Genomic DNA, 17,844 nt, shown 5'->3' with positions numbered 1-17,844 from the left:
ATTATTTCAAAAAGTATATTCTTTTTAAAAAGCTAAATGGAATAATTTTGTGCTCTATTCTTTCAATAATTATTAAAGCTACAGGATTGTGTTATTTTGTGGTTTTATTGGGTTGAAGGTTTTTTGTTGTTGTTGTTGTTGTTGTTTTTTGGACAATGGAAAAGGTTGCAAATTTACCAGTGAGAAGGCTTTCAAAGTACAGTGTACAGCTTTTTTCTTAGCATCTCATAAGAATAAATATTTTTGCTAACAGATTTTTAAATCTTTGTTTGCATTATGTTATATTATGAGTAGATCAATGGTATCATTTTTGCTGCTGCTAGATAACAAAGTATCAAAGTTGTATCTCTTTTAATAAAAAGATGATACTTAGCAACAGCAGAGACAGCAAATAAAGACGTTCTAAAAGATGCCTTGAAATGGATTTGAATGAATCTCTTTTCTCTGTGTGGATCACTTACTAACAATCTTCCTTGGGTGGGATTCTCATTTACTCCATTTGTGTATGGAATGGTTTCAGAATCAGGCCTAAGGTCTTAAGAGGTTTCCCCCCAGGCACTGCGTTAATGTACACCACCTGGCTATGATGCCCAATGGGTGTCGACCAGCGGAGTCAATTCAGATTTTTCCTATGGTGGGGTGGGGAGGAAAAATCTGAATTGACTCCGCTGGTCGACACCCATTGGGCATCATAGCCAGGTGGTGTACATTAACGCAGTGCCTGGGGGGAAACCTCTTAAGACCTTAGGCCTGATTCTGAAACCATTCCATACACAAATGGAGTAAATGAGAATCCCACCCAAGGAAGATTGTTAGTAAGTGATCCACACAGAGAAAAGAGATTCATTCAAATCCATTTCAAGGCATCTTTTAGAACATCTTTATTTGCTGTCTCTGCTGTTGCTAAGTATCATCTTTTTATTAAAAGAGATACAACTTTGATACTTTGTTATCTAGCAGCAGCAAAAATGATACCATTGATCTACTCATAATATAACATAACCATTAACCATTAACATAATAAACCATTCCCCATCTTTCCCCCTACCTCTCAGAAGGGCCTCTGTTCTAGTTCCTGCTTCTCCCACATGGACCCCGGGTGTCCCTCAGACAAGGAGTCTCCCCTTTCTCTTATCCACACTGTGCATGAGTTGATGGCACCAAGAGTCAAGCAGGCTCTGCAGTACAGGAATAGACTCCCCATGTGCCAGATTGCTACACTGACAACTCACTGATATTTGGCCTGGCCTCCCATCTGTATGGAAGAGCTGTTGGGTCAAATTTCAGTGGCACTGTGATCATGCAGCAGGAGCGAGGCTCCAGACCACTTCAGCAACAGCTATACTGATTTGGTACAAGACCATCACTTAAAAGTGGTCAGGCCATGCCCACTCTGGTTCCGTGGCCTATGGAACTTGAAGCAAGTGCAAAAACCCTGGAGCTGGGGGAGGCATTCACTCCCACAATCCCCAGTTGACACTACTGCCAGGTGAGAGCAGCCAGAGTGCAGTTGTGCGCCAGCCAAGGCCACTTTTACCCTCACAAGGAGCACAAAGGTCTACCAGTGTAGATTCAATTGCAGGACTGGGGCTTAAACACAGTGAAGCAATATATTTCATATTCAACAATCCGACTATACCCTGATAATAAACATGTAATGATTTGAGGGGAACCTTCCAGATGAGAAGGTTAAAAGGTTCAACAAATTAGTCAAGCTCCTGTGCTAAAGGAATAATTCAAGTCATTAGACTCTCTTATCCTCTCTAAAGCTGAAAAGGAACAAAAAAATAACATACCATAAAGTGCTCTTTGGAGGTTCATTCTAATCTCCTCCCTCATTTTCTGAGATAATCAAGGCTCCCTTCAGAGAAAGAAGTCCACTCACACACACTCATGTGCTAAATACAAAAAAAAATTACATTTGGCAATTCTATATCCCCTTTCATCCAAAGGTCCTCAGAGCTCTCCACAAACATTAATTAATTAAAGCTCACAAAACCCCTGTAAAGTAATGGCTTTATTAGAATCACTTCGACCTCTGCAGAAACACGGTCACCTCTGGGGTGAAACACTCACTGGTTAGCAGCAAACACCACCATTTTGCAACTGTTTAGAACAAGAGAAGAAGAACTCAGTATCCAATTGAACCTGCATATGTAACTTTAGATAGGAAGAACAAAATCAGTTGGAGTTTGTCCTGGACACCAATCCCACTACCTCTATTCATACAGAAAGAGCTGTTGGATATTAAATGAGAAATACACTGTAATCGGGAATTCAGTTTTGTGAGTACTCATCAATAGGTGCAGGATGGCTACACCCATTATCTTCCTTCTTCAGGAAGCAGTCACAGAAAACCATTGATCCTTCTCCAGTGAATCATGGTCATCAGAGGTGCAGTAAGCAGCATTACTCCCCCCTCCTTCCCTTCCAGCAGACAGCAGGAGAGAGAAACACACTATTCCTGTGCTGCTACCTGCTGCTAGACTGAGTGGCATGGTGACTCCTACATTGTTCTATGACATTAGTCTAGCCATTGTTCAGATTGAAGAATGGTATCTTCTGAATCACATCTGCACTTGCAATAGGTGTTTCCTAGTGAGTCTTCCATCCAAATACTGACCTGGTCTGTAGGGATTGGAAAATGTGCTAGGCTCATAGCATAGAAGGCTGGTCTGTTCTAATCTGTGCCAGCTGCCAATGCCATTAAAAGCCATTACAGCTGCAGGGGATCAGTGGGTCATGAGGAAGCCCTGGCTATCTCCCTTTTGCCCAAGATATGCTGCAGGGAGCAGGGAGGAGTGTAGGCTCCATTATGACACCACTTCAGCACCTTAGAATCCTCTCTGCAGGGGAGCTAGAACTGCTGGGTTTAGGGACATTGCTCTAGGAATAGGCAAAGTGCCTGCAGTATGGCTCAGGCCAACTGGCACAAACACAAGGCCGTGGAGAATCGGACCCAAAATATTCATTTTTTTTTATGGAAGTGGATCTTGCTGCGTATACATTTTGTGACTCAGTCTGTACACTGTCACTTTACCCCTGCCTTTAACGTTGTCACTCTCTTTTTTTTTTTTGACAAGCTTTTATAAAAATCAAGTGCTCTTCAGAGGCTCAATTGGCTTTTTTCCCCTCTCACCATGAGTTATTGACTCGGGTGCTAAAAAAGGGAGCTAAATGTCTTGTTAGACTGTTAAAACCTTGTTTCTCTTTCTCCTTCATTTTCATGCAGCTCTCAGTCTGGACTCATCTGATTAACCAACCCAAGTCCCCACCTCCATAATCTCTCTTTCTCTGCTACTAAAGGAGATTAACTTTCCAGGTGAAGTATATAAAAAATATTACTCTTACATTTAAAAAAAAATTCTCTAAAATATTTCTAAATTTTGGGGGTGGGGATAAAATATGTGCATCTACAACAGTGTGATCGGGCAAAAACTTTTATTGGTGCTCATTTGGGATTGCCTGCATAATACATAGATGGCAAAGCTTCTTGCAAGTGAGCAGCTGTTGGGGTTACAAGACTAATAGCAACTCTGTCCTCTTCCTGCGCTCGCTGCCTCAGGCATCAGGCATCATGCCTTTACTTTTCATGGATGGAATTCCACAAATCCCCCATTCTTAGACCAGGCCCTGGTCTACAGTACTCTGTGTATTGACCATTCTTACCCAATATGTCTAAATGGGTTTAGTTACCTGTGGTTCTTCCCTTTGGGAGTCTGTGACCAGTGATGTACATGATGCCAAATGGCCTTCATAAAACAAAAGGATTGTTTATTTTGGCAGAAGGAAGAAAGCATTTAGAGAAAAGGGATTTTATGATGCCCACAGTTTACCCACATGTCTATTTTACCTGTTTACTAGACCCTGAGGTAATCTAGGCAGGCCTAACTTCTTCAGACCCTTCCAGCAGGCGCCTGCACCTTAGTCTGGTTCCAATGAACAACTCTCCCATCTCCAGAGAGAGAGAGAGACCCTCACTGCTATAGTCCTTTAGTTTTTGTGTTCCCAGTCTGTAGGCTTTCTAAACAAAGCTAGTTTTGCAGGTTGACTGGGGAGGAAGTAAAGTCTTCAAAGATAACAGTTCAGACATTGTCCCTCAACAACCCTCAAGCGTTTGAGGTGTGACATATCTTGAGCCATTCTTTGCTTTCCCTGCTTGTTTTTCCTCACAGCCCTCTATTAATCATCTCAACAACCATCTCAACATGCAATATTCACAAATTATTTATTATTCAAAAGCAGCTCTACTGCTGTCATAGCTGTCCAACCTCCTGCTGATTAAACCTTTGTAGCACACCATCATGAAACAGCAGAGGTTCTTTAAGTGTTAATTACTGAACAATGCCTAGCTCCTTTGTTAAATCAATTCTATTTATTGTCTTATTAACTGTCAGTAAACAAGACCTTCAATGAAGCTTACCTGGATGGTGATTTCATCAGATTTTACAAAAGTCGGACTCAACTCTGCCTCAATCCAGCAAAGCACTAAAACTCATGCTTAATGTTCACAGTGTGAGTACTCCCATTGATGGTGTGGTATAAAGTTTTAATTGACAAGAGCAGCTGTGATGCTCTTTTAAACTTCTGATGTCTGGTGACCTCCTAGGTCCAATCAAGCCTAGAGGATTGAGCCCTGTGCAACATAAGGCTTGGTCTGTATTTGAATGGAAGGTAGTAGGTAGGTATTCTCTAAGTCAGTAATGAAAAAGTGTCCCAGCAACAGCATGCAGTGTTGGAGGTGCTGTCTAGCAGGTAAGACATAAAACCAAGGCCCTCAGCACTTACTGTCTCTAAGAACCTTGTAGCACTTTTCACAAGATAGGAGATATTAATTCCATTTTCCCCTTTGGTATGTAAATCCCTCATGTAGTTTCATTTCAACACATTATTCTCTTGGATTTCCAGCCCTTATTTTCCTGTGTGTTGCTGCATAGCTGTCAACTTCCAACCCAGAAATGAGAGAAGGCATTTCTGTGTACAAGAATTGAGTTCATTTTGTATAGTGCTTTGGGATGAAACGTTCTATATTAATGTAAGGTATCATTTCTCATGAACATGACAAAAGACAGTTCAGCATCTCACTTCATTTCTATACTTGCTGCTTCTGTTTCTCCTCTGCCCAACCTTTCTAGGTTCCCTTTTTATCACTGCCTCAATAGTGCATTCAGGCCCATCAAGAAGAATGAATGCACAGCATGAATACCGCAAAGATTACCTGCTCTAAAGATGTGGTTTTTTCCACCGACTTTGCAGTTGTACCTAACAGTTGTACACTTCATATTGTGATCTCATCCTGGTCATTATCCTATGTTTTCAATAGCTCTGTATTCCATCATGTTTGGCAGTTTTACAGTTTTCTGGAAGTTGAGTGCTTAGATTTTTGAATGATCCTCATAAGCCAACTGGAAGTGAGTTTGTGAACAAAAGGTCGAAACTAGGTCTCATTTCATATAAGATGAATGAGGAGCCAAGAACATTTTCTCTCTAAAATATTCAATAACATCCCTGCCATAGAAAATATTCTACCCATCACTGGCTTATATGACTGACTTTAAATCACCTCCAGTCCAAAAGCTGCATCACAATCTACTTAGCAATGCACATTTAGGTCACAATTTATGCCAATAGAATTTTCAAGCACATTCATTTGAATGCACCAAAAAACGTGTACTTTGAGTCAGGGACTCTCTCTTCCTAAGTGTTTGTTCAGCATCTAGCACCTATGGAAGCCTATTTCTCATTGGACTTCTGGATCCTATTGCGTTGTAAATGCTAAATAATCATGATTACTTATATATTGTGTGTGTACTAGTGTATTTTCAAACATAGATTTTTGCAGGCTCAGATAAATATTTTCTCAAATCTTGCTGGCATATTTATTGAACTCCTTTGAAAATGTAGCTATTTAAACACTAAAATAGTCCTGTTACATATGTAATGCTGCTATGACTTCCCACATGGCAAGTTACTGTAGATCAAGCCATGCTCTTGGACTTTCAGTGCACTGTAGCAGCATCTACATGGGATATTACTCCATGGCAAACTGTAGAGTAACACCCTGGTTTGTTGGGCAGTAATTTGCCATGTAGATAAGTCCCTAGTGAGTGTTAATATAATTTCTCAAATTCTCCAACATTTTTACTCTTAAAAATGATTTAAAAATTTTATGTGTAAAGTATAAATCTACCAATGAAACTTATGCAGCATCATAGACTTTTTACATCCCATAAACCATCTAGGTACATATTTTGTTAATGGGTTAAAAAAGGTTAAATAATGTGAAAGTTGGGAATTAGATCATCATGACGCTTGAAAGTGAGAGTTAAGGCTTCCAAATAGGAAAAATAAAAGCCAAAAGAAAATAAATGAAAGTACAAAAGTAAGAGTAAAGGATGACTGGGTAAGGATTCCCTGGAAACTGAACAAATTGCTAAGCCTTATGGGTAGAAGTGGTTAGGAATTTTTTTTTCCTGAGGAAAACTTTGATGAAAATTAAAATTGCTTATTTTCATTGAAATGTTACTTCTGAATCTTTTGGCTTTAAACTGAACAATTTGGGGGTTTGGTTACTGAAAATCAAGAGTATTTCAAGTTTTGGGATTTATTGGTTTTTTAATGAAAACCAGATAAGAATATAAAAATGGCCATAGTGGATCAGACCAATGGTCCATCTAGCACAGTGTTATGTCTTGCAACAATGGCTGGTGCCAGATTTTTCAGAGGGAATTAACAAAACAGGGCAATTCATTGGGTGATGAACCTCTTGTTGCCAGTCGTAGCTTCTAGCAGTCAGATGTTTAGGGGCATCCAGAGCATAATTTTAAACAAAAATGGACATTTTTGTGAAAAAATTCAATTTAGTCAAAAAAGCCATTTTGATGGAAAATGTGTGACCTGATGTATTTATGGGTTACTGCCATTCAACATAGCTCAGTGGTTTGAGCATTGGCCTGCTAAACCCAGCATTATGAGCTCAATCCTTGAGGGAGCCATTTAGGGATCTGAGGCAAAATCAATACTTGGTTCTGCTAGTGAAGGCAGGGGACTGGACTCGATGACCTTTCAAGGTCCCTTCCAGTTCTATGAGATAGGTATATCTCCATATATTAACATCTAGCAGCACAGAGACAGTGTATTTTCCTCTCCAGCTGCTTGCTGGAAGGGAAGGAAGCAAGAGAAATGCTGCTTCCTGAACCTCTGATGATCATGATACACTGGAGAAAGGTCAGAGGCTTTCTATGGCAGCTTCCTGAAGAAACAAAATAATGGCTGTCGCCATCCTGCACCTATTGAAGAGGAGCGAGAAGGGCTTTCATAAATCCTAAGGCCAGAAATCTTCTTGAGGCAGTGCAGAGGAAAGTAAGCATATGATCACTACTGCTTGAATACAAACCTGGTAGAGAAAAGGTTGTCTGAAAAAAGTGGCTAGGTGTTTTGGATTGTGGAGGGGAAGAGACAAATCAGTGGAGTTTCGCAGATCTACAGTCCTGTGAACTGCATCAGCCCAGCTTCAATGACTATTTGTGAACATCTGCTTATGTTTGTTTGCAGCCCCACTAGAAATCCAAACCTACCCTGGTTTTCAAGTCCCACTCAAACTTTTTGCATAGACCTACTGACAGCTTCATCATTGTTCAAACTGTTTTACAGGGTTTTTTTAAACTTATTACTATGGTGGGGAAACACTTCATTATTTACCCAAGAGACCAGAGTGGCTCATGGGAGAAATTTGCATTTAGGCTTTTCCATTTTAAAGTGTATTATTGTAAGTATGTATAAGAGCTGAACAACTTTTTTGGAGCCACTTAATTCATCATGTAAATACAGTATATGTCGATGGAGTCTGCTGTTCTGAAAGTATTAAAAATTATGTAGTACCAAAAAAAATCTTATGAAAAATAATTACTGTGCCCAATCAATTCAACATAAAGTCAGGCTTTTAGAAATATGAGTTTTTCAAATTGCCAGATGTTATTGAAATATATTTTACAAATATTACTTGCTAAATTTGATTATGTTTAAATCAAAATAATATTTAGGACATTTTGAATATGCAAATATAGGCAATCAAAACATTTCTTTAATTTTTTTGCACCTTGTCTACAAATTAAGCACAATTATGTTTTTTAAAAGCTGGAAGAAAAAGTTATTTATTCATTCACTGAGACTTTCTTTGCTAAGTTTTCACTCTGAGTGAACTTTTATGACCGAGGTGTATACTTCTAAACATGGTGGTCTTCAGAAAAAATGGTATAGTCTAAGGCTCCAAATCCTGCAAGAAGCTACACACATACATAACTTGTGAGAAATCCCCTTTGAAAAGAGTGGAATTGCTCACATGGTAAATGAAACACAGGCTTAACTTTGCAGGATCAATACTCAAGGGATCAATGAAAAAATAAACCACTTCACATTACTTAAATACATCACTGATAAGGGCACGATATGAGAAACCGTCTATAATCTACAGCTAGGATTTTTTTTAAAGTTGGATGCCTAAATTTAAGCATTTCAATTCATATGTAGGCACCTAATTAAGCAGCCTGTTTTTTCAGAGTGGCAGAGCACCCACAAATCAAGTTTGGAAACATAAGCCATTATTATTAATTTTCTGAACAAAAAAAAAGAGGGCACAAACTGGATTATTATTCCTTTGGTTTTGGATAATAATTTCAATCCAAGAAAATGATCATTTAAATATCTTGCCACTTATAATCAAACATACATAATATTAATAGAAAATGATGGAACAGTTATAAACAAGATGTTGTTCATTACTGAACACTAGTGCTACATTTGATTATGAACTTGTTAGCTTTTTTTGGATATTAGATGCAAAAAAGTGCAAAGAATATTCAGTCAACTGTTACAGTACCACATTACAAAACAGTAACTTTTGGGGCACAAAACCCCATTTCCTATAATATTTTATATTAAGATAAATGTATACTCAAAATAGTTTTTGAATCTCCAGATATATAAGTATGTCTCTATATCAGCCTTGCAAAACTGTCATGAAAATTTACAAGCCCAGGCACAAAATCTCATGATGATGATGGTGATGACAACCAAATTACAGTTTACTCGCCTATTTAAAAATTTACTCACCCAGGGCAAGAGGATGAATAAAAATTTGCAAGGCTGTATGTATATATATATTTATTTATTAAAATACAATCTTGAGGGTTAAAATACCATGGGACAAGAGGACCAAATCTCTAGAAGGAAACAGTTTCTATAGGATTCAGCAAAGGTGACTTGCAAAGAATTTTTTCAAACATTGGTCCCTTTTTTTTGTTTTTGTTTTCAGTAATATATAAAGAAGGCCTGTGTGTTTATGTATGTGATTATTTTATGCTTGGTTTTACTAGAATGTCAAGACTAGCTTTCTGTGGTTTTTCTGGAGGAAACGATAGACATCTCAGAGCATGTTTACTGGGAGCTATCACATCGTAATTAAAAAGCTGGAGGTGATGGATTTTTATAAATAAATCATTTATCCAAAATATTAACAAAGCCAACCAAACCCAAAAGATTTTTTTAAGTCTAAGTAAAAATCCCCTCCTCTCAGTTTTCATTCTCTTGACTCCTGGCATGTTAGAATTTGGTAGTTCTCCTGTCATTACAGAGTTTTTCTGCATAGACAGGACATACATTTCTAATATTAAAATGTTTGTGGATTTTTTTTAAACTAAAACCTTTCTAGCTGTCTTTATATGTCAAAAAGAAACAAGCAAACAAACAAAAAAAAGGGAACACCTGTAATTAATTTTCCTATTGCAGCTCACCTTTAAAAGTCCAGGGCCCAATCCTGCAGCCTTTTCTCTGGCCTTACTCAGTATAAATTCTCTCACTGAGCTAAACTGGAGTTTTATTGAGACTTGGATCAATACTGCAAAGTAACATGCTAGTACTGTAACTCTTCACTTAATGTAGTTATGTGCAGGAAAAATGCAACTTTAAGTGAAACAATGTTAAATGAATCCAATTGTCCCATAAGATTTAATGTAAATGTGGGGGGTTAGGTTCCAAGGAAATTTTGGAGGGGCAGACAAAAGGCATTATACTGTATACTGTACTGTACTGTGGTTGGGAAGTGCCCCTGGCTTACCCCACACAGGCAGAGCCCGGTGCAGCCAAGGACTCTAGGAAGCACCTTTGCAGTAGCAGCGGCAGCTTCTCCGGAGAACAGGCTCAGATTTTGCTGGGAATGCTCCAGGCCCACCTCTTCCCACCCCTACTCCACCTCCTCTCCGGAGTACACCATATCTCTCCTCCCCCCGCGAAGTCCTAAGCCCCGCCAAACAGCTGTTTGGCAGGGCTTAGAACTTTCTGGGAGAGAGGGGGAGGAGCGGAGATGCAGCGCTTCCCCGTTCCTGCCTCTCCCTCCCAGAAAGTCCTAAGCATGAAGTGCTGTGAGGGAGGGGGAGGAGTGGAGAAGCCCCACATTTCCACTCCTGTGCCTCCCTCCCAGAAAGTCCTAAGCACTGACAAACAGCTGTTTCACAGTGCTTAGGATTTTCTGGGAGGGAAGAGAAGGAGCAGAGACATGGCGCTTCCCCACTCCTGCCCTTCCCTCCCATAAAGTCCTAAGCACTGCCAAATTTGGTGGTGGGGGAAGCGCTGGGAGAGAGGGGGGTTGTCGGAGAAGCGGAACTTGTGCAATGCTCCCATGTAAAGTCGCTGCTTTTCCACAGAATCTTACAAGCAGGCAGCCAAACAGCGTTATAAGGGAGCATTGTACAACTTTAAATGAGCATGTTCCCTGATTGAGCAGTGACGTAACATTGAAACAACATTAAGTGGGACAATGTTAAATGAGGAGTTACTGTATTTATTCATTTTTTTAACCAGCTAGCTTTAACTGATGCTCATTTTGTATTTTCTTTCCTTGAATATTCTTGAGTTTATGAGCAGGAATGTTCTATGAACTAGTAACACTTAAGTTTTTACCTCACTATATTGACAGAAGGAAAATTTCAAATCCACAATCACAAGTTTTTTCACTGGAAGCCTGATTCTAAGAAAAACACTGGTCCAGTCCTATTGAATTCATAAGACCAGAACAGAACCAATCCCATGCGAACAAGGCATCCAGTCAAAATTGCTTGGATATAAAATACTGCATAGTTGTCTCCACAATGTCAGTAGGATTGTTGTAAAGGTTCAACTACATGCATTCATTTGCAGGATATGGTCCTTAGGACCTGAACTAAAACCAAATGAATTCAATGGGATCCTTTCCATTGACTTCAGTGGGCTCTGGTGCAGGCCTACAGTAACATTCAAGACAATCATAGAGAAACTGGACATTATGTTGTTAGAATTATCTTTTTCTAGTACATCAAAAGCTTTCAAGGTTTTCTTTAATGGTCATATACGATTTAGTGCAAAATTTATAATTTAGAGGCAAGTTACAAAGTAAGTGCTGTATATGACAATTTTGCTACCTTGAAAGGAATAGTATCATAAGCTCTATTTGTTTTCAAGTGCTAGTATACATGTATTGTTTTTTTATTTCCTTCCATCCGCAAAGAAATAGATTGTATCAAAACAATACTTTATGAGAGAGAGAAAAATGAATATCTTTGCATAAGGAAGGAATATTTTGGCTCAAGTGAAATTCATTCTTAAGAAATTATTATAAACTGTAAAATACTTAGAACAAGAAGAAAATCTATTTTAATACAAAAATATGGATACAGTTCATCTGAGGAAGCCAAACCTTCTGTTAATGTAGGTGTGATGGACATGGAGCTTGGACACTGGATGTGATGAATCCATTCTTGTGCCCTAGGGTGTAGGTGGTGGTTTTGGTGATGAACAAGACCCCTGGCTATCAAAACTGGTTGCCTGGCCAGGTAACTGAAAGAAAAGTTTTAGTTTTACAATCATCATCAGATCTCTCCACTCATCATGGTTATTTCTGAGGATGAGAGAGTCGTAAGGACCCTCTCCAAAAGAAGGAGCTGAATTGTACCCCAAATGAAAAGGACATTTTTAGAAAATGAAAACTTAATCTGAAGTAATTTTTATGCCTCAGGACACACCCTCCTGGAGAATTAACCATGGTAAAGAAACTCTTTTAGGGGGGACCCCATAAGAACTCTCCCTGAATCATTCCATTTGGGTGTGGTTTGCTTCACCATCTACTGAGCTGCAGTTCTGTCTCCAAACCGTGCATATATGCTGGAGAATCCAGGAGGAGGCCAGGAACCTCTGTGTAGTGCCCTCTGAACTGTTCTGGCTCCAGCTTCCTCTCTCTCACACACTCCCTGAGAGTGTAGCTCCAGTAGACACTCCCCAGCTGCCACAGCCCTTGACACTTCTTTAAGGGTGGTTCCCCACAGTAGAGGGAGCCATGAAATAGTCAGTGCTGCCTCAGGTTGCATCAGCTCTCAACTGGTTTATCTGCAAGGCTTGATTGAAGAGAAGGGGTGAACAACATTTGTCCCCCTGACCCCAATCCTGGCCTGCTGCCTAATGAACACAGCCTGTACCCTCCCAGCCCTAAAGCCATGACTCCAATGGGTGTTATGCATCCGGCAGGATGTGGTCCTAAGATATGGAAGGGGATCTTCTCAATATTCACAGTTACACACAGAATTTTCCCTGCATTAGGATTAGAGGGTTCAAATAAGTGACTGTTTTAGCATCCCTGTATGTGGCTACTGGTGTGCAGCCGCAACTCAGCCTACTTAATGGAGAAATCTAAACTCAATATTTTAGTTACACAGCTCTCTTTAATGCTAAAGATTTCAGATCAGAAAATGATTGCCCTTGAAATATTTACATTTGCTACTCCCAAGTAATTTTAAGCAACCCTTGGTAATCTCAGAATAAACAATAGGTAGCAAGTAAAAAGATTGGAAAGAACTTTATCTCAAAACCTTGAGAGCAGAGCAAGACAACTTCTGAAGTAATACTTTCAGATCAAAAGTAAACTCCTAAATCAGAAACTCACTGATTAAAATAACGGCAAAAATCAATACAAGCATTCTTTAGACGTGAACCGAGTCATAGACTTCTTTTGACTATCTGCTACTTAGAGAAAATTCAGTCCACAAACATAAGAAACTTCAGGTCCTATTCAAGTGGAGTGCAGGAAGGCTGAGGAAGTAAAATCCATCTCTGAAGCCCAGGGTCAATTTCTGACCCCTGGCCTGCCCCAAAGTGGATCTCCATACCAGCCTTTGCAGGGCAGTGGAAAGTGCTTTTCTGCAGTATGTAAGGTATGGTCAGGCATCCCTGTATGGCCGTTCAACCCTTTCTCCCCCCCACACACAACTCTTAGGCAAGATTTAAGTGGTGTGGAGGTTCTTTCACAAGGTCCCCACCTTACTGATGTCGTGATTCTCAGAGGCTCTTGGAAATGAGTTATTAAATGCAGAGAGATATAGCAACAAGTTGGCTATAGAGATACTCTACTTCTTACCTCTACCAGTGGATGCCAATGAGTAATAGGTTTACGGGGGTAAGCCAGCATTTCATTCCAGTGATCTCTTCCAAGTCCTTCAGCATCGAGTCCTGTTCTACACACCCCGATCACCTCATTGTGTCCTACTCTGAGGATTACAGAAGGGCAGAGAAAGCTTTTTTTAATGCAGATAGATTTATTAACATCTTTGACCCATAATGCAGTTTGATTGGTTTAGCGCAAAATGTTGTTGAAGATGCCCAAAGTGTGCACATTATTTTTATTAATCATTATTGTTATATGTCATATATATCCCAGTCAGGTCTGGGGCATCATTTTGTTAGGAACTATAAAATCACTGGTGAAGAAATTGGCCCTGCCCTGGGAAGTTTACAATTAGAACCCTGCAAATCTGTTGATATCCACTTTATATCCACAGATATCTGCATCCGCGGATGCAGATATCCATGGACCATGTTCACAGATCGGATGCAGATACAAATTTGGTGCAGGGCTCTACTTACAACCCAAAAGAACAGGCAAAGAGTTGAAGACAGGGTTAACATGCAAATAAATGACCATAGTTTTGAGTATGCGGTGTTGAGGCTGTGTCGGTCCCACGATATTAGAGAGACAAAGTGGGTGAGGTAATATCTTTTATCGGATCAACTTCTGTTGGTGAGAGAGACAAGCTTTTGAACCTACACAGAGCTCTGCTTCAGGTCTGGGAAACTTACTTATTGTCACAGCTAAATACAAGGTGGAACAGATTGTTTAGCACCAGTAGTTAACACACATTTCAAGGGACCATTCAAGGTGAAGTAGCCCATTAACACCCCTCCAACCACAGGGATAAAGGAAGGCAGGGTGGAAGGGGAAGCAAAGCAATTGGGGATGTTGTTAGTGGGTTATAGATTGTTGTAATAAGCCATAAATCCTATGTCTCTGTTCAGTCCATGATTTTTAGTGATAGCAGAGTTATGAATTTAAGCTCCCAGAGTTGTCTTTTGAAAGTGTTGTGCAGGTTTCCTTTGAGTATGAGGACCGAGATGTTAGATACGGAGCAGGGGTAGGCAACCTATGGCACGCATGCTGAAGGCAGCACATGAGCTGATTTTCAGTGGCACTCACACTGTCACGGTCCTGGCCACTGGTCTGGGGGGCTCTGCATTTTAATTTAATTTTAAATGAAGCTTCTTAAACATTTTTAAAACCTACATACAACAATAATTTAAATATATATTATAGACTTATAGAAAGAGCTCTTCTAAAAACGTTAAAATGTATTACCATCACACGAATCCTTAAATTAGAGTGAATAAATGAAGACTCGGCACACCACTTCTGAAAGGTTGCTGACCCCTGATATAGAGAGACCACTTTGTGAAAAGTGCTGACCCATAGGTGATAGAGTGTTTTTGTCTGTTATCATTTTCCTGTGTGAGTACATTCAAGCGTGCAGTGATTGTCATTTTTCACCCACATAATTGTTACTGAGGCATTTAGTGCACTGGATGAGGTACACCACATGTTGTGATAGGCATGTGTAAGACCCGTGGATCTTGAAAGATGTGTTGTGAGGGGTGTTGATCATTGTAGCACTGGAAATATGTCTGTAGGTTTTGCATCTGTTGTTCTGGCAGGGTCTGGTGCCACTTTGAGTTGGTGTGTCCTGGTCTGTGGGGAACTTGCTTGATAATGAGCTTGGAGAGGTTGGCAGGTTATTTGATGGGCCAGAAGTGGGGGTTCAGGAAAGATTTCTTTCAGAATGGGATCCCCACGGCATATGGGTTGTAGTTGTTTGATGATACCCTGTATAGGTTCCAGTGGAGTGGTAGGTGACAACTAGAGTTGTGCAGTCAGAGGGTGGGGGTTATTTCTGCATTGGAGCAGGCTCTCTCAGAGTATTTGGGTGGCCCATTCCATGAGATGATCTACTTCTCCGGTGGAGTGTCCTTGTTTGGTAAAGGTGGTTTAAGTGTGTTAAAGTGTGTATCCCAAACTTTCTCCTTGGAGCATAGCATATTTTGTGGTATCTAAGTACCTGGCTGTAGCTAACAGATTTCTTGGTGTATTTGGGGTGGTTACTGGCTCTACGAGGTAAGTGTGGTGATCCATTGATTTCTTGCATATAGTTGTCAGTAGGTTTTGAGTGTCACTGGTTAGTTAGTTACATGTCTTGCTGTTGTATTTTAAATTGTGAGGAGAGGAATGATGAATGGGAATTGGAGGAATGAGGGTCCATGCAGGATCCAAGAGTAACTGGTGATCTTAAGTATATTTTTCATCTTTAGTCTGTTATAATAATTAGAACCTCAGGTACAGAAGCATAAAAGATAGGTCTATGCTTCTTGTCAAGGCATTCCAGGGTTTAACTATGACAAGCAAAAATCTTAACACCAGCTAAATGCTTAATAGCTCTTACTCCAACATTGACTGTTATGTGACCTTGACCAAGTCACTTTCTCTCTCTTTCTCATTTCTTCCCTCAAACAGGTGATGATACTTATCTTCCCCTTTTCCTACTGCTTAAGCTAAAGGAATAACTCCATTTGCTGGAAGTTTGACAGACTTACAACCCCCTTGCACGGTATAGCCACAGGGTTGGTGGAGGGAGATGGGGATGGGATGGACAAAGACTCACACTGTTAACGTGTGTTACATTTATAAGACAATTTTCAGTCATGTTTATTTTTCTCCCTACCATCATTAATGACACTGATTAACAGAAGTAAATGCTGAAAGCTATGGTAGCTTTGAATCCCCTAGCAGAGGATTCAAAAGTGTTATTTTAGTGACATTGAATTTACTTAAAAAACCAGACAGTTAAAATAATAAATCAATTGCAATAGTGAGGTAACCACTTGCTGAAGATTAATATTTTCAGGGAACAAATTGCACTTACCGATCATAGTCCATCACAGCAATGGAGAGGCTGACCTGGTCCACATTCTCTGGAGGGATATCGAAGATGATGGCCTCATTATAAACTGGGTTAAGTGTGTTTTTCTTTGTAGTTGTTTTCCGCTTTTTCAGCCTTCGACCCTCACACATCAATGAGACTTTGACATAAGGATCTGAGTAACAGGAAGTCATTTTCATACACTGGTCTCAATGCAGTTGAAAGGTAAAGCGAAAGAGCAGCAAATTCTTAGCAGGTTAACATTCATGAAAACCTAAGTTGTATAGGTATTAGTGACATAAGACAACCAGAGCTGTCTCTTCTGCAATTTCAATTTCCCGCCTACTCAAAAGAATGGTGCAAGCAAACAGAATAGATACACCCACCCCACATCACACACAGCCAATAGCTCTAATTTAGACCTCTCCACCTTAACCATTTCTCTTGAAGGTTTCATATAATAAACATATTAGTTACAAAGTAAAAGGAGGAGATTTTCAAAAGTGCAGAGGGCAGTTAGGTACCTAACTCCAATTGAAAGTCAATGGGAGTTGTGTGCTTGGAAAATCTCTTCCCACATTTTTAATGCTTAATTTTCTTTTAATTATCTTCTGCTATTATTTTAAAAGGATGGAGTAATCCCCATTGTCCTACCCATCCAGAAAACAAAGCAAAACTTAATTAACTAATAAACAGATAAACCCCAAAACTTTGTAGGTGAATATCAAGGTACAATTTAATGTCAACTAAATCAAAACTTTTCACTGGATATAGAGATTTTTGATGCTCCACTAAAGGAGTGTCTTTTGAAGAGCAGTTCCATTTTGTTAGTGTCTTTGGTACAACAAGACTGTTGATTTACATGTTTGTCTCACAGTGCTTTCTGTATCAAGTTAATTTTACAACTTTAAAAACAAAACAAAACAAAACACCCAACAGTCCTGCAAACTCAGCCTGAACTCTAACAGCTAACCAGTGTTTTATCTCACTCAGCATCAAAATAATCAATGTTGGGATGGCCAAATTATGCCCTCTCTTATACCTGCATAATCCCATTGTCTTCAGTGAGTGCACTCAATGGCTATTGCTTTCAATGGTTTTGCACAGAATTGTTTGGAACTTTGTAAACAATTTGGTTGATCATGCAAAAGATGAAATAGAATCCTCATTTTACTCTTTTTGAGCCATGTTGTCTCTGCACAGCTAATAAAAAGAAAAAGCAGGAAACAAAACACCATATTTTTTTCACAAAACTGAGCAGATATGACTCAGCATATTCAAAATACACATATTTGTTGAGTGAGAAGTTGTTGTTTTAATATAGCCACTTTTCAGACCAGAACTCCACGCTGTTAAGTGAAAAGAAGCATACCCACCTGAAGCGCCAGTTACGTCCATGGCTTTGAGGTTTCTACATTTGATTACTGTTAATGTCATTCGTCCGGCAGTAGGTAAATAGCAAAGGGAAAACATGATTTCACCCAAATCTATGCTTTCCTGAAAAGGAAAGTTATGGTTAGAA

At 39.6% G+C, this 17,844-nt stretch overlaps 1 protein-coding gene across 2 annotated transcripts in view; it reads right to left on the bottom strand.

Moving 5' to 3' along the window:
- Positions 1-9,212: 9,212 nt before the first annotated feature.
- SYT10 (synaptotagmin 10) overlaps positions 9,213-17,844 on the bottom strand; it is a 56,918-nt gene continuing 48,286 nt past the window's right edge. For both annotated transcript variants that reach the window (XM_050918726.1, XM_050918736.1), the window contains exons 4-7: positions 17,699-17,819; positions 16,326-16,497; positions 13,439-13,568; positions 9,213-11,868 (exon numbers count right to left, since the gene is read on the bottom strand). In XM_050918726.1, the coding sequence (XP_050774683.1) occupies positions 11,797-11,868; positions 13,439-13,568; positions 16,326-16,497; positions 17,699-17,819 (495 nt within the window). In that variant the 3' untranslated portion in view covers positions 9,213-11,796. The remainder of the gene's footprint in view (positions 11,869-13,438; positions 13,569-16,325; positions 16,498-17,698; positions 17,820-17,844) is intronic.

This window comes from Gopherus flavomarginatus, chromosome 1, assembly GCF_025201925.1.
Source record: "Gopherus flavomarginatus isolate rGopFla2 chromosome 1, rGopFla2.mat.asm, whole genome shotgun sequence".
NCBI lineage: Eukaryota > Metazoa > Chordata > Testudines > Testudinidae > Gopherus > Gopherus flavomarginatus.
This window is presented reverse-complemented; position numbering and strand designations above follow the sequence as displayed.